Consider the following 22,538-nt stretch of genomic DNA (forward strand, 5'->3'; position numbering starts at 1 on the left):
GTGCGGCGGGCTCGCTGCTATATTTATCAGACTATCAGGTGACTGCGTTAGAGGGCGAAGTAGGCTGAAAGCCTGACCCAGAATGTGTGTTGGTTTGCCCAGAATCGCTCGCTGCACTTAGGCAGGAGTTTTTTTTCAGCAGCCTGGTCGAATGGAAGGTGCCCCTGCCCATGGCAGTGGAATTGGAACGAGGTTATCTTTAAGGTCCCTTCCAACCCAAACCCGTTGTGTGATTCTGTGGCATAGCTGGACACTAAAGCGCTTTTCTGAACAGTAAGATAGCGTGTTGTATCACGGAAAGATCTTGCCCTAAATTTAGGAACTTGAGGAATGGAGGGGAAATCTGACTTTCTCTGTAGAGCAAGAGAAAGAAGTGTTGTGCTTACCGAAAGGATGAAAGGACAGCACAGATTTATCCCCCAGATTTTGGGGATTTCTATAACCAGAGGGGCAGGAAGAGCTGAAGTGATGCTTGGGGAAAGCAGAAGGAAAAGGAGAATTTTTTGAGAAAAACACGGGATAGAAGTGTGGAGATAGGGATCTAAAGAGAAACGGTAGTGATACAGAAAGGTGCTGCAGCGCGGTGTTTGGTACTTTCTCAGCTAGAACTGTGTGTGTGGTCAGCGAGGCTGCAGCATCCTCTTGTAGCCTGGATCCCTGCGGGTAGAAAGAGCCACGTGCACGCTGGGAGGGAGTCCTGTGCTATCCAGCACCTCCCAGCTGGAGGTAACCACTGCTTCTGCCTAGAACTAGATGGTGCCTGAACGCAAGGTTGAGCATGAGTGTATTGCAAGTGCTTAGGATGGTATTTGTCGGGGGAAAATGGCCTTGGGCGCCTTTCTGATGGTTCTGTGCAGCTTTTTGTTTCGCTTGTATTGTCTGGAAGCCTCAGGGAAGGTCATTGTCACAGCACTGTACTAGACTTTTCCAAGGTCATAGTCGAAGCATGCAGCACAAATTAGCCGAGGTACAGAAATTAATTTATGCAAGACACGAAAAGGGATTTTCCTGGCTGTGACTCCTCACTGCAGTTATTTTCTTTACAAATTGATTCAGTGAGCATCCATTCATGGGCTGTCTTACGGATATTTTGCACTGCATAACTTCCAGCCAACTTTGTATTAAAAAGTTTCACTCATTCTGGGCTTCCTGATGTGGCTGTCCACTTCCTGCTTTTCAGTGAACTTTTTCAGAGTCGTTTATAAAATAAATGCTTAGAGGTAAATGACTAGCAATTTTACACTGTTTGCCTTATCTCTGGAGACAAAGGGTGGGTTGTTTTGTAAACAGAGACACTTGATACATGAAAGAAAGTGTTAGTGTTTCTTCTTTTATTGCTTTTGTTAGTAGTTCTTATTCCCAACTGTTAAATCTGCACCGCCTGCTCTCTTGGCCTGGAAGCTACAACTTCAGTTTGACTTCTTGCTTTAAGTATAGGCAAAATGTAGCCTTGAAATAGTGACTGAAAGCTTCTTTCCCTGCAGGCATAAGCCTTGAAGTGTAAACTTCTGGGTTGTTATGTTTTGGGTGTTTTTTGCTTTTTGTCCACTTTGAAATTTACTGAAACAATTGAAATGTATTTGAAGAGGAAATTGAGTACATGAGACTGCTCTTCTCTCTCTGGTTTCTCTGTGCCATCAGCGGAAGTTGAAAATGCCTTCGCTGCCAGAAGGGCAGAACCTGTTAACAGCACAGGGGCCGAGTGAGGAACAGTCTGCTGGTGCTCCAGTATTACTGTCAGCACCATTTACTAGTGGTGTGGTTTTCAGCCACAGTTCAACGTTCTCATGTTGAATAAAGGTTGTACCTTTTTATCTTTGCCATTCGGTTTAACCAGATCGTGAAGTCCGCTTTGCCCTTAGTCAGGGTTTGAAAACCAGGAATCTAATCTGGATAAGGATACTTGGTTACTGATTTGTCAATTATCTGAAAAAGAGAGTGGCAGTGGTAGTTCCAATTTACTGTGAAACAGTTTATAGCACCGACAGACAGTACACTGTCTGGAAAAACTACTGTACTTATACAGGACTTGCAGTCTTATACTAAAACCTACTGGCGCTAAACCCCCAAATTTGGAAGTAATTTAAATAAATTGCATCAATCCCAACTTAAAATAAACACTGGGTAGTAAATCTCTACCTAACTTCTTTATGATATTTTGGCTGTCTTTAAAGTTCTCACAAAACCATGAAATTTTGTAGTACCTCACTACAAAAATGTAGGCTCAGCTACTGAGGTGCTTTCTTGTATTAGGAAAGGTTTATCTGTTTCACCTAGATTCCAAATTTTAAAACTGTACGATGAGGTGGGAAATGTATAATGAATGGAATGGAGGGGCTGCAGAGTACAGGAGGAAAAATGAGAGATACTTGCAGTAATCAAACATTTTAATAGTAAGAGTTGTTGGTATAAAGGCAGAATTTGAAGGCCAGCACTTCTTTGTATGATGAATGGTTGTGGGTTTTTCCGAGTTGCACTTGCTTATTTGTAAGGAATTTTACTTCTCTCACTTCTGGCTGTTTTGCCTAAAACAGGTGGTGTTTCATTTAAATATTTCATTCTCCACACTTGGGTATTAAATACTAAAACTGTTTTGTCACTCCTGTTCCAGCTAAGCCTCCAGGAGCAGTAACTCCTTTCCTGTACCCTGTCTGTTTAATGGTTCCTCCTGTAGGCCAGTTGCATAATCATTGAAGTGTGTGTTTGTCTTTCATCAGATATTGTTGTTCCAAGACCATTTTTCTGCTGTGAAAGGATTTTGACTCAGAGGAAATATAGGAGTATGCAGGATTCAATGAATGTTACCCATTGTGCTTTTTTTGCCTTTTTTTAAAGAGTTTTCACTACTTGCACAGCAAAACTTTCTTTTGTTCAAGTTCTTTATTAAAGTCTTTGTCTCCTGTCCTTCATTTCCCTATTAATTTGTTAGAACTTTTTTTTGCATAGCAAAGCATAGGATTTTCAGTCGTGGGGAGGAGTGAGGAGAGTCATTGTTCTGTTAGCAGCACTTCCAGTGTTAGGAACCAAAATATCATATAATGACAGGAGTCTCTTTCAGAATAATGGCAAATGATTGACTTGCAAATATTCACAGTCGTTACAGTCTGCATTTTTGTTATTATTAGCTGATGGAGTCAAGGACTGATACAGATAAGATCTTAGCATCCCAACTGTCACCTGCTGTAGTGTTTCATATCATTTCAAACATTTTTATCCATTAGTTGTGTACTTTTTTTTCATTGTTTTGTTTTGTTTTTGTTTTGTTCCCATCATCTAACTTTTTGTTTTCCCCCTTTAAATGTTTTGGTGATTCTCCAGAACCAACGAAACGTATGCTTTCCTTCCAAGGGTTAGCGGAGTTGGCTCATCGTGAGTATCAGGCAGGAGACTTTGAAGCAGCAGAGAGGCACTGCATGCAGCTCTGGAGGCAGGAGCCTGATAACACTGGTGTGCTTTTGTTACTGTCATCCATTCACTTCCAGTGTCGCCGACTGGACAGGTAAGCTTCTTCTTCCCTCTGGAATTTTGCTTGGACTCATCAGCTTTACAACAGACAGGAGGCCTTGCCATTATTGGTGTGTTATTTTTATATTGAACATTTTAATTAACATTGGAACATTAGCCACATTGGTGTGTACTGGCAGGATTTAAATGTGTGATGTTCATTCCACCTACAGTTTAAGGGTTTGTGGTTTGGGGTTTTTTCTTTAAGTTGTAAGACTGTTTCCTGCACAACAACATATTTAGTTAAAGGAGTTCTGTGATCTGAAAGTTGTTTCTTTGTTCTTTCTGCTTGCCTGTTCCTGATCTTGCTCTCTGTGCCTCTAGCATTTTGAATGTCACTTGTTCTAGCTGTAAATTCATGTTTGGTGAAGGAAGTAAGAACTTTTGACTTAGATTTGTTTTATATAGTCTTCTTATTGAAGTCATAGTAGTTCAGATATGGGAAAGTAGAATGAGTGGGGATACAACAGAATTTTACATGTAAGTCATGTCCTGTTGCTTGAAAAGAATATCTAGTGGAACATTGCTTAACACATACAGATGTTGGAAGAGAGATTCCTGTAGTTTTTTTCCAGGTGTATTGAGCTCAGGTTTGGTGAGGCAACTTGAACCCTTCTGACTGTAAATGAGAGCTGTCTTTGTTCAGTACAGCCTAAAATGAGAACCAGGACAGTCAGAGTTTAAAGTGGAAGGATAAAGATACAGGACAGCTCTGTAAGTCCAGATTTACTGGCTGTGTGTTTGGCTCACCTAAGCATGAATGTTCACTAGAGTAACTAGATAAATAGACAAACACTGAATGTCAAGGGTGAGTTTGTTTGGGTGGTTTTGGTTTGTTTTTGGGTCATGGTTTCTTGTTTGCTAACTGGTCTGCTTTCTCCAGGTCTGCTCACTTCAGCACTTTGGCAATCAAACAGAACCCACTGTTGGCCGAAGCCTATTCAAATCTAGGCAATGTGTACAAGGAGCGTGGACAGCTGCAGGAAGCAATTGAGCATTACAGACATGCACTGCGCCTCAAACCAGATTTCATTGATGGATATATTAATTTGGCTGCTGCACTCGTAGCTGCAGGTGATATGGAAGGAGCAGTACAGGCATATGTGTCTGCCCTTCAGTACAATCCTGTAAGTAATGCTAATTTTATAAAAGTCCATTCTTTATTACTGCCCTAGGATACAAAAGTAGCAGCTTTCAAAGCATGAACAATAGATAACCCTTCCAACTTGTATACCATAAACTTAATTAAACAGTTAATACTATTTTTAAGGATCCTTGAGAGGCTTTTGTCACAAAAAGTTCAGTATTGCAGTATGGGCTACTGGTTGGTTGCTTTTCTCTATATGTAACATACTTAACTTTTTAAATAAAAGATAAGGTTTGGTTTTTCTTTTCTGAAGGCAGAAACTTCAGTGAATGGCCCCATATTTAGCTTTATGTGCTTTAAGGTAGTACTGCAGTGAGAGAATTGATGCTTAGACTTGAATGTGAGATCTTGGAGAATCACCAGGTATTGCTTTATCACAAAGTCAGAAATTTGATGGTGATGAGCATTGCCTTGGTAAGATTTCTGCTGTAGACTGAGTTAGATTGCCATTGTGGGCTGGTTTACAGGAGCATCATTTAGGTTTTATAGGCTGAAACTGACTGTGTATAGGTGACTCCTATAAGATTGATTGATCTGTTGTATGGATTTTTGGTTGTAACTGTTTCAAATTGACATTTTTAGTAAACAGACTGCTGTCCTCCTGTTTATTTTGCATCATGCTCATTAAGTTTGTATAGTATTGCTCAGCGTGATAAAGATATTTGCTTGCTCTTTGGTCAAACATTTTGATAAAAGGTACTTCAAGTGCACCATTTGTCCCATGTCCATAAATCCTTTTTCTGTAGGAAAAGCAAACCCAGTCCAACAAGACACTTATTGAACCTTATTTCTCTGTGTTCTTAAACCAGTGTGAACTTGTCTAACTTAATATGCTAAGTGGTGTGACTAGTGGATGCACTGGTTAGAATAATGTGAGATGGTGGGTATTTTTGCAGGAGTTGAGTTTTGTTTAGGTTAGTAAATCCTTTCATTAGTGTTGGCAAAATGTCTACATTCTCTCTGGTCTTTACTGCTGGGTAATGCTGTTGCAGATTGTGCTTTCATTTCAAACAAATGAAACAACAAGAACATGGGGTAAAGCTGTTGGAAAAGGATGGATTAGTGGGCAAAACAGGGAGGAAGACTTCTTTAGGGATACAGGCATCAAAATCACTTTATGTATCAATTTAAAAGCCATAATGGCAATGGTGTATCTTAAGAGTACAGGTTTGGCATTGTGGTTAAAAAAAAAAAGGGGCTTGAAAAAAAAAAAAAGGACTTAAGCTGGTGGGGGGGGAGCATTTATTTTCAGTTTCTTATTTCTGTATAATAGGAATTGTATGAAATACTACTTCTTTTTAATTCTTTACAGTACTAAATTTGCTCAGATTATCTGTTGTTTGTAATCTTAGTCAAGAAAAATAATTTCCATTTGTGATGTATTTATTAAGAATCTAAATTAAGCTTTAGAGGACTGGGTTGTTCCTTGCAAATTGTCTGTGAAGACCCCTAGGGAGTCTGGAGTCCTGAAGCTGATGGTGTGATTTTGATTTTTCAGGACTTGTACTGTGTTCGTAGTGACCTGGGGAACCTGCTCAAAGCCCTGGGTCGCTTGGAAGAAGCCAAGGTAGGTGTTGGGTAGAATACATGTAAACATCAGTGTTTTGAAAACTTGAACTTTGCACCAAGTCTTCAAATCTGCGTTGATCAACAGACAGTCCAAGAAACTTCTGAAAACTGAAGGCACTGAAACACCCCAGAGTAGTTGCAGGGCAAGATATGGCATGTCCATGTTTAAAAAGTTGGTTTAAGTCAAGAAATGAAAAGTTACCAAGCCTTGCTGCTGAACTAGACTATCTGATACCATTCCGAAGTATTGGGCAGGGGCTCCATCATGCTTTCATCTGGAAATAAGTAACAATCCTTCAGATCTGAGGCTTGCCTGCTGGTGCCAAGCAGAGAGCCTGTGGTTAGCTCGAGATCCCTGTACGATGCAGGTGCTATTGAAAAGGCTGCTCTTCTAAAGTCCTTTGTGGCTTGTAAGTGGAGAAGAAACTTTCCAAATGTTACCTTGTAATATTGGCTTTTAAAGATTTTTATTCTTTTAACTTTTCCCTTCCCTTGATAGTGGAAGAAAGGCTAGTAAATAATAGCTGCAGTATGCGACACACACCACCTCCCCACCCCCATCCCCCAATATCTTTTCTTCATGTCTTCCCTCTCCCCTCCCCCAAAATAAAGAAATCGGAAGGACAAAGCTGGTTTGTTTGGTAAATGAACTGATCAAAAGAAAACTTGCTGTAGTGGAAAGGTGGCTTCTAGCAGTTGTGCGTTTCCTAAACCGACAATTCGAACACCAAGATGAGTTTCAAATTCTTGGCACGTTAAAATTCGGATTGCAGAAAGAAATTGTCTTGTTACAAGCCACCTTACGCGTCCGCGCTGCAGGGGTGAGGAGTGTGGAGGCACCAGAGCCACTCTGGGCTCCACGGCTGTCGCTCCAAGCCCCACGCGCATGCTCAGAAGTGGAGTGTATGAACAGCGTAGCTGTCTGTTTGGCTGCAGCACCAGCTGGGGAGGGTGGGCATCTTTTTGGGGTAACGGGGACTGCAGGATCAAAATTCAATATTGCTTTGTTTCTCATGAACAACTTGGATGCGTGTACCACCCTAGAGCAGCCTGATTGATTTGGTCGGATCCAGGTTGAAAACATTGTGTAGCAGCATTCAGAATTGAACGGTCTTTGAGACACTTGGTTCTCAGCCCACCAAGCGGACAGCTAACATGAATTGCACTTCACTGCAGCTTTAGTGTGACTGGTATAGGCCAAGACACTGCGCCTGCCTTAGGTTGCTGACTTCTTTGTTTCAGAGCTCTGGAGACACCTAGTTTGAAAGTGTTATTCCGTTTTGTGAGAACTTAATAAACGAGGAAAAACATCTATCTCGAGTAAATTGCAATGTGTTTCTTTGGTTATCAGTCCATTTGAAAGATCAAGCCAGCAGATTCCTTACAGTTTGAACTAAAATTTAATTTCTTTGTAGATGTTTCAGAGCCTTTCTTCCAAAAAAAAAAAGTCCCTGCTGTATGCAATTGCCCGATTAACCCTCTCCCTTCTGCATGTCTCCCTTGTTACAGACAGATTATCCTCATTCCCATGTGTTAAGACATATCCAAAAAAATGCAATTGCTTTGTTGAACTCTTACTAATGATCTTGTTTTATTTTCTCTCTTGTTTTTGGTTTTTCACCACTGATATTGTATTTAGAAGGTTTCAGGTGGGTGAAACCTCCTATTCCATGCGTAAGGTGCCTCGCTGAAGGGAGCTCGAGGCCTGGATCTAGGGCAGACACACACCTCCTCCTCCTCTTCCAGCAAGGAACGCACCGAAAAGTCACATGATGAGAAATATGGTAACGGGTTTGTAACTGCCACAGCAAAACCATTTGCCTCCATGCCTGAATCTTCTGTCTTGTGGCTTCAGAAACAGCTTAAAATATTTAATTACAAGCAAGTAATGTAAGAATATTTTATACTATTAGCCACAAATTCTTTCAAAGAAATAAAGTAAAAGTAAATTAAAATATTTTTTTAAGAAATAATTGGAGATAGTTAATAGTAAAAGCTTCTAACTCTTCCGGTTGTTCATTTTTTTCCTTTTTTCTTCTTTGTTTGGATTGCAGCGTTCTGCTCTTCTGATGATGCGCTGTGATCCTGCAGTAGCGCAAAGGCTGCGCAGCGGTAACGCGCATTGCGTGCGATTCAAGCCCCCGTGAACGGTTGACTCGATGATTAATCTCTGATCGGGCGACTGCCCGAGCTCCAGGCTGCAGCCTTTTGAACAAAAATTGGCTTGTAACACATTTCCAGAGTCCAAATATCAAATTTAACATGCGAGTTTTGTGTGGGCCTGTCTGGTAGATTAATGATTCTGGTTGGCTGTTCACTGCACCTTGGGGCAATCACTAGAGCCAAGCAGTTCGCAGCGATAGCGTGGCGCCGTGCTGGGTAGGATGCGCAGCGATTTCTTGCGCTTGCATTACAGGGACCTAAACCTTCATGCAATCCTGTCATTTGAGGTTTTGAAGCTGCAGGAGAGGTTGAATTGTATTTGAAGAAACTGGGGAACAAGATGTGGATGGGGTGTGTCATCTCATTTGACAAGCACACTTTAAACTTTTTCAGTAGCTTTTTTTTTTGCTTTTTAGTTTTTTTTTTAAAGTAATTTCTATCAGATTTAGAATATTTGAAAATTTTGTTTCAGAGTAAAGTTGTTTTTACATGGTAGTTTTTTTGTTTTTACACGCTTAAAGGCAGCAGATGTTCTGGTGAACTACTTGAATAGTTTCTAAGATTATTTTTGTGTCAGTCTGGTGTCTGAAGGAATGTTAATCTGTTACCAGCATAACTGAAAAATGGTGGGCTTGCACCTGGGTTTTGGTTTGCGCTGGCGCAGGATCAACAACAGTTTGCAGCGCATTAGTTTTGGCGCAAGCTAGCCTATACTGCAGGGTCACTTTTGGCTGGTTAGAGAAGGCATACTAACAATTATTTTTTCTCATTTTTTTCTTTTTACAAATATTCCCCTTCCCTTGTATCTCTCTTCTTTAACTATTCCAAGGCGTGTTACTTAAAAGCAATTGAGACTCAACCAAACTTTGCAGTGGCTTGGAGTAATCTTGGCTGTGTTTTCAATGCCCAAGGAGAAATTTGGCTTGCAATTCATCACTTTGAAAAGGTAACTACCTAAGGGAGTCAGCTTCACTGCTAGATTTAAATGTACACACAGTTGTGTGCTTGGAGGTGATAAATATTTTGGTAGTGGAGAACTTTATATGATCCTGTTAGTTAGCAGCTCATGTTAATTGTTTTTTTAAATTTGCTGATGTTTCAAACTACCTATATGGTATGAGAGAGACACTTAGAACTCCCCTAGGACTTCACACACGTCATATGTGAGAAAATTAATGAAATTGTTCTTCAGCCCTTTCCTGGACTAAATTTTTTAAAAATCTGATTTGATGATAATGTTTTGCATGTTTTGTGTGTGAGAGAAAGAATCAACTTGGTGCTTAAATCATTTTGCATTATGATTTTTGTTCAGGTATTACTGTCCTTTGAGTAATTGAGAAGAACAGTTTTAAATGACACATTAATTCCTCTTCTCCAGGGTTATTTTTCACCACTGTTCAGATTTCTCTAGATTAGTGTCATTGAGTAGTTGTCTGAGACCTTCCAATTAGTGTCTAATTGGCATCGTAATTAATTTTGTCCTCATCTCTGAAGTTTCTAGAGTGCCCTAAAGCTGAATTTAAGATGTGGCAACAGTTTCTTCCTGAAATTCATGGCTTTAAATGTCTAGCAGAAAAATGTCTAGCTGCTCAAGATTTTTTCTTTTGGATCTGTGTCTAGTTCATGATAGATGAAGTATTTTAATTTGGAATTAATAGTTCCCATAAGACTGTGAGAGTGAGGCTTGTCAAATACTCATATGTAGCTTTATGCTGCAGCTTCTGTAACTTCATTAGTTTTAAGTGATTTTTTGCATTCTATTAGTTTTGAAGGGAGCAAAGATGTTTTAGTTAAATGGCTACTCAATTTTCCCTGCACATGTGATGTATTTTCTGTTTCTTTGTTCTTGTGAACAACCTGTTTTCCTGCACTGGTAAAGCTTTAAAATTCTGTCTTACTTTGCAGTAGGTAAAGGATACAGATAAGGTTTTTTATGGTTTCTTGTCTAAAAAAAAGCTAAAGACAATGTAGCATCAGTAGACAGGAGTGTTAAGTATGATCAGCCTAATGTGAAATAAATGCTTAACACTTTATTCTGCAGTAGATGCAACTCAGTAGGTAAGCAAACAAATAAATTTGAATGTAGTACATGCTGTCACTTCTACAGATAAATAACTTTACTCTGTGATTGGTTTGTATGTTTTCCTTCCTTACTGGATTATTGATAAAGTCTTAAAAACTTACAGATTATGTTTATAAAATTTTTAAAAAGCATCAAACAACTCCGTTTCATAGAAAATACGTTTGTGTTTAATGCTCAAAACTTTTACTTCAAAAATATTTTCAGGCTGTAACACTTGACCCAAATTTTTTGGATGCTTATATCAATCTGGGAAATGTTCTGAAGGAGGCAAGGATATTTGACAGGTAAGCAGATCAATACTGTTGCTCTCTGTGGCTTGTCAGATATATCAGTGTACAGATTGTGTTCCTTCTGTAAAGTGTCTATGGGCAGGGGTAGCAGACTTCAACTCTAAGCTTAGCAAGCAAATGGCTTTGAAGTGCACACAGACCAGGCTACTGGTCTATTTAAATTAAAATAAAAAATTCAGTGATACGTATTCTTTCATATTGGTTTCTTGTACTTAATGCATTGTCAAAACCAAGAGTTTCTGATGAAAATAAGTTGGAAATTAAGGCTGGGAAGGGTGAAAATAAGATACACAAGAAAGATGTGAATGCTAGATTTCTCTGTTTTCATTAAGTGATTCAGAACATAATTTGTAAGTGTGTCTCTTCTAAAATTTCTGTGTGAGACACACTGGAATGCTGGAATTCAGCTAAACATCTTATTGAATATTCTGTAGTTCTGACATGTCTGCCTGATGTTATTGCCTTGGGTCGCAGTAGTGTTGGTGTGTTGTTGAACTAACCTGTTCTGAGACCTCTAATCTGATACATGAATCTTCTGTTTCTGGGAGAAGATCCAGGCTGTGTTGTTTATATGCAGTGTAGCATATTGCATCTGTTAATTGGTTTTTAATTTTTGATAGCTGTGGTTTGTGGCCCCAGATTTAATAAAAGCTTGCAGGGAACAGGTTAATTATCTGCATTGCACACAGTCTAAATGACTCAGTGATGTCTAATATAACCATGAATTAGTGGACCAAACAGGGGCATGTTTTTCCATAATTTCAGATTTTGCATTGCCTTTTAAAGATTTACATATATGGTTTTCCTATAAATTTGATTTCAATACATCAGCCATTTATATAGTGCTATAGGAGCATATAGTTAAAGATTTCACTTTTGAACAAAGTGATGATTTAAGTCTAAGTAACTAATGGTAGTTTAGTGGTGAGAATAAAGATGTCATGTGATACTGTTTATCTTGTTAAAATTGAATAATAAACTACCAAAAAATGGAGTAAGGAAAAAAAGGGATTTTCCCTAGTAATGACAAGTGTTAAAAAAAAGTACCTGAAAGCTTTCCTTGTTTTCTAGAAGACTTAATGTTATTCACTATACACTGTACCAAGGTAAATAATTCCTGCTCTCTGGATGATTGTTTACCTTTTTTATTTGATTATTGTTTACCTCTTTTTTCCTTTATTTTGTTCCAGAGCTGTGGCAGCTTACCTGCGAGCCTTGAGTCTGAGCCCGAATCACGCAGTTGTGCACGGCAACCTTGCCTGTGTGTACTATGAGCAGGGCTTGATAGACCTGGCCATAGACACCTACAGGAGGGCCATTGAGCTCCAGCCCCACTTCCCTGACGCCTACTGCAACTTGGCCAATGCCTTGAAGGAGAAAGGCAGTGTAAGGAGCGCTTCTTTCTTCTTAAAATTACAGTGAATGCTTTTTTAATAGATACCACCTATCACCAGATTGTTAAGTTGCTGAGCAAGTTGTTAACCTCACTTGAAGAATAATTGAGGAAATCTCCATCTTGAACCTTTTAAAAGTGATTGTATAATGACTTTTCATAAACAGTGCTTTTACAATAAATGTAATGTTATAAATGATAATATATAACATTAAATAAATATAATTAATGACAACAAATATTAACAATGCCTCTTTTTTTGAAGGTGGTAGAAGCAGAAGAATGCTACAACACAGCCCTTCGACTTTGTCCCACTCATGCAGATTCACTCAACAATCTGGCAAACATCAAGCGGGAGCAGGGCAATATTGAGGAAGCTGTGCGTCTTTATCGGAAGGCTCTTGAGGTACAATTGGGTGTGAGGGGGAAAGGTGGGTGGTTCTGCTTGGGAATGTGTAATAGGACAGAGGTTTCCCCCCGCCCCCGCAAAAAAAAGTAAGAAAATGGAATAATAAATGCATAACTGTTTTTGCTGTGATGTTTGAGACAGAGTCAACTTCTTTTTCTTCCAGGTGTTTCCAGAGTTTGCTGCAGCGCATTCAAACTTAGCAAGCGTTCTGCAACAGCAGGGAAAGTTACAGGAAGCTCTGATGCATTACAAAGAGGCTATTAGGTAAATGGATACTCCCTGTAAGAGTCCCAGGCTTTCCTAATGGGAAAGTGCCTGGATTTGTATAGAAGGTTACTTAGTCATATGTTGTAATTTCCATAGTTGCGCTTCAAATTGAAAAGTCTGGATATGAGCATGTTTTCTTGTTGGAGGAGGAGCTTTTCTTGTTCATGACATATTATGTTTATTTTTCAGAATCAGCCCCACATTTGCAGATGCTTATTCTAATATGGGAAACACTTTGAAGGAGATGCAGGATGTTCAAGGAGCTCTGCAGTGCTACACCCGTGCCATTCAGATAAACCCAGCTTTTGCTGATGCCCACAGCAACCTGGCCTCGATTCACAAGGTAGCACATGGGAATGATTCACTCTTAGAAGAGTGTGGTGGGGCACTGTGAGTAGTTACCCTGAGGATATTTTTACCTGCTGACTCATTTCTGTATCTTCACAGGATTCAGGGAATATACCAGAAGCCATTGCCTCTTACCGTACTGCTCTGAAACTGAAACCTGATTTCCCAGATGCCTATTGCAACTTGGCCCACTGTTTGCAGGTGAGGAAGATGAGGCTTTGATTTTGATTCTTAGGATTCCTCTGCAGGAGATTACTAATTTAAATGTAAAGACTTCAGTCTTAAATCAGAAGATAAGATTATACAGTCGTTAACAGTAATTACAGAAGTTCTCACTTCCAGTTTCGGAAGAAACATTAATCTCAGCCTCTGAAATAACTGATACAGGCTGGGGGAAACTGTTGTCATAATCTTTGTTTTTCCTTCTTTATAGATTGTCTGTGACTGGACAGACTATGATGAAAGAATGAAGAAGCTGGTCAGCATTGTAGCTGATCAGCTGGAGAAAAACAGGCTGCCTTCTGTACACCCACATCATAGCATGCTGTATCCCCTTTCTCACAGTTTTAGGAAGGCAATTGCTGAGAGACATGGAAATCTCTGTTTGGACAAGGTAGGAAGTTCTATACAGGCCAGTTGTTGATTGAAGTCCTTTGAGGCTTTGCTTGTTCCTACTCAAAATCTAATACTCAGATTTGTCAGTATTAGCCTTTGTAAGCTTTCTGAGTCACTGACATGTGAAGAGGTGGGATGTAATGTTCATAGCTGTTAGTGCTTGTGAGTTTTGAGACAGACTACTTGTGCAGGTTGCCATTTATAATTGAAAATGTGCTGTCAGCTGGTGGGAGGGTCCAGTTAACTAATGGAAGATAACACTTTGTCAAAGTGACTTGTCTGAGTAGCCTGATAATCCTGTCAGAGATAGTGATTGCATGCTGATGCCTGGGCAAGATGGAGAGCAAAGAACAGAAAAATGTTGTGGTGCCTTACAGCAATGCTGTTCTGGTCACCAGTGACTTGTGGTTTGAGAACTTCCTGAGGATCATGGTGTGGTATCAGGATATTTAATAATTGGGGTGGAATACTGAAACTTAAAAAAGCAGAAATGTGCTAGTGGTGTCTGTATTTGTGTGAGAGCAGAGACATCACATCTTGTGACACAGTGTGTGGGCACAGCACTTGGCTCCAGTGGAATACGTAGAGCACAGGTTTGGAACAGCAGATGTCCATGACTGCTTGCTTGAATGTGGGATAAGGTTAATTCTGCAAACTCCTGGGGGGGTTTTGTCCCGTTGTTTAGATTTTAGTTCCTGTGTTTTTAAACACTTGTGCATTTTCTTGGCAGATTAATGTTCTTCACAAGCCACCATATGAGCATCCCAAGGATTTGAAGGCCAGTGAAGGTCGACTTCGTATTGGCTACGTGAGCTCTGATTTTGGAAACCATCCAACCTCACACCTAATGCAGTCAATTCCAGGCATGCATAACCCAGACAAATTTGAGGTAAAAATAAATATGGCATGCTTAAAGCTTTAAATATGCTTATGAGTGGTATAAGTGGCACTTTTTTTTTGCCTTGGTGCAAGCAATTAAACGAGGAAAGAGCAAATTTTTGCTTCTTGGGTTTGTTTTTTAATGGGTTGAAGAGTTCTTCAGCCCAAGTCATCCTCCTTTACCAGTATGAATTGCTGTTTTCAGATGCACTTGTGGTTTCCTACTTGAGAGAACCAGTCACTCTTAAAAAGCTTTCCTGAGGCTTGGCTTGTCTATTCAACCTGATTCATAGTTATGATTCTCACTAATTACAAAGTCAGAGGTGACTTGAAGGCATTCTTAGAGATCTACTTCTTATGCAGATGTGTCTGTTAAGGCTACTTTGCCTTGCACTGATGAGAACATTGGATATATGTATGTGCAGGATGCAGTGCCATTCTCTGGCACAGAACTACGCCTGGTTCAAATATGTCAAAAAATGGCCCAGTGCCTCTTAGCTTCTTTCTCAACTGGTGAATGCCACTTAAATAACTATAATTTGTGTGAAACTGGATGTAATTTAAAATTGTAATATAGCACAGTTATTTTATGGACAAGTTGTCATAGACACTCAATTTTTGCTGCCTCTTATTTTAGGTATTCTGTTATGCCCTGAGTCCTGATGATGGGACAAACTTCCGTGTGAAAGTGATGGCTGAAGCAAATCATTTCATTGACTTATCTCAGGTGAGCTTGTTTTATGCATTGACCTTCTAGCAAACCTCAATTTTTTTAAGTAAAGAAGGAGATGAATCTGTGGTTTGAGATTCTTAGTTGCAATTATTTCTTGAATTAGGCTGATGTTAGTCTCGAGAATTTAAAATTTGTAGTTGTATTGGCATTATGCCCTACTTCAGATGTGGTGGTGATCTTGTGACCTCTGATTATTAAAAAATAACATCAATATTTAATAACTCTCACATTAAATCTCAAGATAAGTCATATTTAAATGTCATGGAAAAGTCAAGATGTCACAACTACACATACATTTAAGCTTGCCTTAGATTCCATGTGAAAACTGACCAGGATTTCAATGTACACAGAAGTCAAGGCAAAGCCCTGTAGCGTAGTTAAGTGGCTTATTCTTGATCTTCATTTTGATCTTCTGTACTGCCTTAGTTTGTGAAGTGCCACTTGACCTATGTGAGCTTTATAATTACTAATTAGCCTTAGAGGAGTGGGTTTGGGGAAGGGTGTTCTGGTTTCTATAACCTCAGTTTCTAGCCTTAGCTTTTGTTTTACTGCTACTCAGCTCTGCAGCATTGAGGATTTACGCTTCTGTAAAACCAGGATTAACAAGATTTAAGTCTCACTTAAATTAAATTATGCAGTTGGCATCTATCCAGTGTTACACTGATGGCTAACCACATTTATTGCTGGGAGACTGAAAACAAAAAATTATGTATTTATTTATTTATTTGTTCTTAGATACCATGTAATGGAAAAGCAGCAGACCGCATCCATCAGGACGGGATTCACATTCTCATTAACATGAATGGCTACACCAAAGGAGCCCGAAATGAATTGTTTGCCCTGAGACCAGCACCTATTCAGGTAACTAAGTTACAGGGCTCTTAGTAAGCCAGAATCAATGTCAGGAGTTTTTTGGGGAGATTTTTTTTGACTAAGGATTTTCTAAAATGCCTATGGAAAGAGAATGAGAGGAACCTTAATCAGTGTCATTCTAGACTACAGGAGTTGTCTCAGGTGAGAGAAGAAGTAATCACTCATGGTTGGCTTCATGCTGCACATGGTGGGGAAAACTTGCTTGAGAGATCAATTTTAGAGCATATTTGAGCTGTTCACTGTCTTGGTATGGAAAGCTTAGAATTAGGGGTTGATCTTCAGTTGGTAAAGCAGAAAAAGGAGCTTAAACCTGTATGTAGCAAATGTAAGTTAAAATTTATTTTTAACTGCCTTTATTTTTGCAATGCACATGGAAATGAAGCTTTGCTTTCTTGTTTTTTAGGCAATGTGGCTAGGGTATCCTGGAACCAGTGGGGCATTGTTCATGGATTATATCATCACAGATAAAGAAACTTCACCAGTTGAGGTGGCTGAGCAGTATTCAGAGAAATTAGCTTACATGCCAAACACTTTCTTTATTGGAGACCATGCCAACATGTTCCCCCATCTGAAGGTATGTTGGAAGATAGGGCAAGAAAAGTAGGTATTTTCCATAGGTGTCTATGAAATGGCACTTGGTATAATATTAGTAAGGGATCTTGTAACTTCTTGAAATTTTTTCTTTTGACAGAAAAAAGCAGTCATTGATTTCAAGTCCAATGGTCATATTTATGATAACAGGATTGGTTTGAATGGCATTGACTTGAATGCATTCCTGGATAGCCTTCCTGATGTCAAGATCGTTAAGGTGAGAGCTGCTCTTGTCTGTGTACAATCCTGGGGACTGCAGGTAGAACTGCCTCTGATCCCTGTGTGATTTATCTCAGATGAAGTGTCCTGATAGCTGTGACAACGCCGATGGCAATGCCGCCCTCAGCATGCCAGTGATCCCTATGAACACCATTGCAGAGGCTGTGATTGAGATGATAAACCGTGGCCAAATTCAGATTACTATCAATGGCTTCAACATCAGTAATGGATTAGCAACGACTCAGGTGAGGCATTTCAGGACACTGTTCTCTTGGTGTTTATGTTATATATGTATTATTTAACATAACAATGAAGAAAAACCTCCAAGCAAATATGTTTTCTGTCATGTTGATTCCTTTAGTTGTCATACTGAAGGAAGCTCAGTATAAGCCACAGATGTACTGGAAGATGATCTTCCCCTCCAAAGATAGAGGAATTGTATCTAGAGGTATCTAAAGTCCAAAGAAATTCTTTCTTGTTGCATAAAGAAGATATTTGCTTGTTCTGAATTAATTGCAAGATTTCCTTATTGCCTGCAGCCTACCAAGATTTGTGACCTGTTACTCAGTGTCAGTTATGTTTTCTGTTAGAAAAAAAAATTGCTGAGTAATAGAATAGAGGCAAAGTTATTCCACTGTACTTCAACAACATTTATTCATCTCCTTACATCTTTCAGAATTTTACACTATATTAGCACCTCTCAGTGCTAAACAGTTCATGGGATTTTAGTGACACTTACTGGTGTTGTTTAACTTTTCTTCCACTGCAGAACAGTTTTTTCCTTTTAGAAATGCCATATTCTGGTGTTAGCATAACTTGTTGTCTTGTGAATTTTATTCAGTTTACAGTCCCACAGGAACCTCTTTTACATCATTTTGATACCTTTTATTACCACTGCTCTGTTCATAATCTCATAGCTTGGGGTTTTTTTGAGTTCTTTTCTTCACAACCTGGACTTTTCTTTGAGTTGGTAATAGTTTGTCTTAGTTTGGTCAGTAAGGCTGTTAGCAATTTTTCTGAACTTGTCATCTGAGAATCGTAGAGAATTCTTGTCTTAACACTCCACCACTGAGATGAAAGACTCTCACCTCTGTCCGTGCACTTCTAAACCAGGATTTCTGTCTTTCAGTGACATTAATACAGCACTTCTTTGTGCTGAGATCAGCTACTTCTGGCCATAGGTCAGCAAGAACTGAGCACTGTATTTTTTGAGGTCTCAGTGACCAGAATAAGTAGCATATTTACCGATTTCTGTTGAGCTGTTGTGCATCTTCTAACAGTGACAGTGAGTCATTGTCATTCACATCAAGTGTGTCATCAGTGGCTGGCTGCAATGCCACTGTCTAAATTTTTAATGCATATGTATGTAAAAATACACATATATAAGGAAAAAGGCTCTAAGGAGCTGTGTTACCCTATTTGTTTATCTGGTTTTGATCCCATCATGGCATGTCATTTAAAAAATTTTTTAAATCCTGCTTCCATTTTACTAATCCTCAAGACTCTTGCATGGTAACTTGATTATTCCAGCTTCATCCTCTGCTCCTTTTTATTAGCATATTCCTGTTCTTTGTGAAAGCTTTTTAAAAGTTTGTCATTAACTCGTCTTATTTTCAGCATTTTCATTATTTTCCTTGTCAACTGGTTCCTTACAGTCTTATCAGTTTCATATGAGTCTGCTTCTACTGATTATCTATTCTGTGCTTACTGTGTTCCATCTTAAAAGCAAAACACACACAAAAAACCCACCCAAAAATAAACCACAAAAATCTAAACAAACCAAACCCCAGCTTTTCTTTCTAAATATCTTTTTATTCTGTCTTTCGGTTTTAATTTCATTTTTGGTCTCAATGAAATTGTGACCTTAAGGAGGATAGGATTCCATGTGTAATACCTCTTTATATGATTCTTCTTTCCAATTATTCCAGTTACTTGGAATTTCGGGGAGATATAGGAAGGGCATGAAAATGCCCAGTGTTTTTTGCCTTGGTGGTTGCAACATTGTGGCATCCACAAGCGTGTACACATACCAGTTAAATTCTTGCTGTGGGTAAGTAGACAATTTTGTTTTGTATCATAAAACCAAAGATATGCTTACAGTAATTTGTTATGCTAACAAATCTGTCTCAGGACAATTCCACAGGGCATAGTTTTGTTTCCTTTCAGAGTTTCAATAGCTTTTTTTTTTCTTGTAGATAAACAACAAGGCAGCAACTGGTGAAGAAGTTCCACGGACTATAATTGTTACTACCCGTTCTCAGTACGGCCTACCAGAGGATGCTGTTGTGTACTGTAACTTCAATCAGCTCTATAAGATTGATCCTTCCACCTTGCAGATGTGGGCTAATGTGAGTATCTGTATCCAGTAGGAAATCTAAGGTCAGACTTCTGGCAAAGCTGTTCAAGTTAGCAGAAACTTCATGCTAGTTAACTTCTCTGTGGAAAACATTGACCTTGAGCCATTTGAATCCTTACAGTGCTCATGTTGCAGGGCTTAGTGTTAGTAGCATATAGAGGGTTTTAGGTGTTTTTCCAATTATATCTGTGTATCTAGCCAGTGCAAATTTATGTTTCGAACAGCTTAAGTATGCTGGTTCTCCACTGTGAAATCATTTTGGATTTCCTTAGTTTCTGCAATTGAGTTATAACTGGCCTTGGCAGTTGGTACATTGATAAATCTGAGTGGATAGCATTTGTATCAGGTTCCAGCTTACAGTGTATTGCTGAGTGCTATTTGAGGGTAATTTTTCTTTATATTCCATAGTACAGGCCTATAAATAAATGAGATCATAAAGTTCAGTACTTACTCTCTTATGGAACTGCTCTGTACACTGTTGCTCAGAGTTGCTGTCTCTTTCAGTGAGATCTGAAATGCAATCCCAGTGATCTCATTCATAATGATGATCTCTTTACTTTCTGCTCTATATCTCAAAGAATGATGACATCGTCCACTTCGTTTTAGTATGTGGCAGTTTCTTGCTCAGAAAAGTAAATGTTCCTCCCTGAACTTCCTGTATTTTCTTCTTATTTCTGTTACAGATCCTAAAAAGAGTTCCCAACAGTGTGCTGTGGCTGCTGCGTTTCCCAGCTGTAGGAGAGCCCAATATCCAGCAGTACGCACAAAACTTGGGTCTTGCCCAAAACCGAATCATCTTTTCACCTGTTGCCCCCAAAGAAGAGCATGTGAGGAGAGGGCAGTTGGCTGATGTTTGTCTGGACACTCCGCTTTGCAATGGGCACACAACTGGCATGGATGTGCTCTGGGCTGGGACTCCAATGGTCACTATGCCAGGTAATGCAGCAGGGAACCTACATTGAATACATGGCTTTGAATATTAGTAATTTTTTAGTAACAACAAACACATCAAACTGTGCCTTTTGTAGAGTCAGAAGGAAAGTAACTCCTAGCTCCTGTGTGATAAGTTACTTGATAAACTAATTTCTGGTTGTTTTTGTTGGTTTTGATTTGCCTTTTATTTTCTTTTCTTCAGGCGAGACTCTTGCCTCACGAGTTGCTGCCTCACAGCTCACTTGCCTGGGTTGTCTTGAGCTCATTGCAAAAAGCAGACAGGAGTATGAGGATATTGCTGTGAAACTGGGAACTGACCTGGAATAGTAAGCAAACTTGGACTCTGCAATGTGGGAACATCAAGAATGCAGAGTATTTGGGCACAGTGCTGAGACATCAGTAGTTTTAATCCTGCACATATTTTATATGTAAAATAGCTGGGCAATCCTCTTCTGGAGATGTCTTGTGTTGCAGTCGAGTCAGCTTCTGCTTTTATGGTAACTTAACAGCCCTCCCAATTGAGTAACATTCGGAAGAACATTGAGTAATTCGGAAGAAACTGCTTATATGCAAAAGTGCAATACAGTTCACATTTTGTTCTTTTTAAATAGAAGATTAAGCAGTTTGTCACTTTAAATTAAAATCACGCTGTAAAGTGTTACTGCACTACAGATAATGCAGCAAGTTAATGTTGCAGCTCTTCTGATTTGAAGTAGTCGTGCTGGTCTGTATCAGAAATGAGAGGAGATAGAACAGGAATTTGGTGGAGGTGGGGGAGCAGGTGTTTTTGAAACAGTTGTACAGGCAGTTCTGGGTTAGCTGAAAACAGCAGGTTTCAGAGATAAACAGTATGATGTGTTGTCTGGAATGTCTCATGACTGCTTTAACTCTCTTTGTAGCCTGAAAAAAATCCGTGGCAAAGTCTGGAAGCAGAGAATATCCAGCCCTTTGTTCAACACGAAGCAGTACACGATGGACCTGGAGCGGCTGTACCTGCAGATGTGGGATCACTACGCTGCAGGCAACAAACCCGACCACATGATCAAAGCCGTGGAGGCCAGCGAGTCTGCATGAACAGAGACACCCTGGGCCTGCCCTCCAGAACTCTCCAGGAACTGAGCCTCTCCAACACTTGTGCAGAGATGATCAGCTAAAAACTGTGCATTTCTACTTAATCTGCCTGGTACTCTGTGGCTGAAGTAATACATGATGGTGATTAAAGCACAGCCAGACTTACTTCTTGCATGATAGGGAAAGACTCAATAGAGCCTGGGATCCTTTTATTCCATGAGGAATTTGAATGGGATTGAGCCGTGTACATGTGAGCCTGTGTGTATGAGTGACAAAGTGGTTGCTGGGGGAAGTTTGAACTGCCCAACCAGTTTATGATATCATGGATTGATTTAATCTTCCTATAAACCTCTCTCCTTTTATGTGGATTGGGAATTGGAGCATTTTAACATTTGATTTTGGGTACTCCTGTTGGTATATATGTGGTTCTCCCATGACAAGATTTCCAGCTAGCGAGTTGCTCCCTGTGTTAATTTCTAAACTGCGTGGACTGAAAGGGCGTATGTGCTGGTGTAGTCTTTTTTTATAGGTTTTATAAACCACTTGAGCCTATATCAGCCTTTTAATGTTTGACCTCTGTTTTGGAGCTCTCTCTGTAACGTGTTGGTTAATATAAGGACTTCTGTTTTTTTGTTTTGTTTTGTTTTTTAAGCTTCTCCAATAATTCAGCTAATTGGCTTCATGATGGCAGCTCCTATTCTGTTAAAAAACCAAATTTGATTTGAAATTAATCCTTCCCACAGGTGTTTGAGGTGAACACAAACTGGTGCCAAATACAGATCTTTCAGGAATGATTGTTAATTATGTATAGGGGTGCAGTCCTAGGTACTGTAGCAAAGACTTTAAAAAAAAAAATAAAGCTTTGGTTTGCCAGTTTGATTTGACCGGTGTGTCACGTTTTGTGGTGCTGTCAGAAAGAAAACCTTGCTGGCCTTTACAGTTTGTGTAACGTTTTGAGCAGCGGTTTGGGCAGCAATGGGTATTTTGGCTAGGAGTAAGCGGAATTTCCGCGCTGCCGGTGCCGCGGGGCGGCCGGGGTGCTGGCGGCGCCCGTGTGCGCATGCGCGGTGCCCCGGAAAGGCGCGGGCCGTTCGA

At 39.6% G+C, this 22,538-nt stretch overlaps 2 protein-coding genes across 3 annotated transcripts in view; both read left to right on the forward strand.

The window, feature by feature from the left end:
• Positions 1-3,321: 3,321 nt before the first annotated feature.
• OGT (O-linked N-acetylglucosamine (GlcNAc) transferase) lies at positions 3,322-22,327 on the forward strand. Of its 2 annotated transcripts, XM_014306596.2 has the most exons (21): positions 3,322-3,499; positions 4,388-4,631; positions 6,150-6,218; positions 9,213-9,329; positions 10,671-10,750; positions 11,947-12,142; positions 12,415-12,555; positions 12,722-12,822; positions 13,015-13,168; positions 13,273-13,374; positions 13,607-13,786; positions 14,519-14,677; positions 15,305-15,394; positions 16,136-16,261; positions 16,677-16,847; positions 16,965-17,081; positions 17,161-17,328; positions 19,279-19,431; positions 20,123-20,375; positions 20,575-20,698; positions 21,272-22,327. In XM_014306596.2, the coding sequence occupies exons 1-21, from the start codon at positions 3,333-3,335 to the stop codon at positions 21,444-21,446; spliced, it is 3,087 nt and encodes a 1,028-aa protein (XP_014162071.1). In that variant the 5' UTR covers positions 3,322-3,332; the 3' UTR covers positions 21,447-22,327. The 2 variants fall into 2 exon arrangements, with proteins under 2 accessions (XP_014162071.1, XP_030911924.1); XM_031056064.1 differs by lacking the exons at positions 3,322-3,499; positions 4,388-4,631; positions 6,150-6,218 and adding an exon at positions 6,837-8,004 and having other exon boundaries at positions 21,272-21,761.
• A 176-nt stretch (positions 22,328-22,503) lies between these two features.
• GCNA (germ cell nuclear acidic peptidase) overlaps positions 22,504-22,538 on the forward strand; it is an 8,616-nt gene continuing 8,581 nt past the window's right edge. The window contains exon 1 of the mRNA XM_014306554.2: positions 22,504-22,523. Within this exon, the coding sequence (XP_014162029.1) occupies positions 22,504-22,523 (20 nt within the window). The remainder of the gene's footprint in view (positions 22,524-22,538) is intronic.

The sequence above is a fragment of the Geospiza fortis genome, unplaced genomic scaffold, assembly GCF_000277835.1.
Source record: "Geospiza fortis unplaced genomic scaffold, GeoFor_1.0 scaffold157, whole genome shotgun sequence".
Taxonomy (NCBI): domain Eukaryota; kingdom Metazoa; phylum Chordata; class Aves; order Passeriformes; family Thraupidae; genus Geospiza; species Geospiza fortis.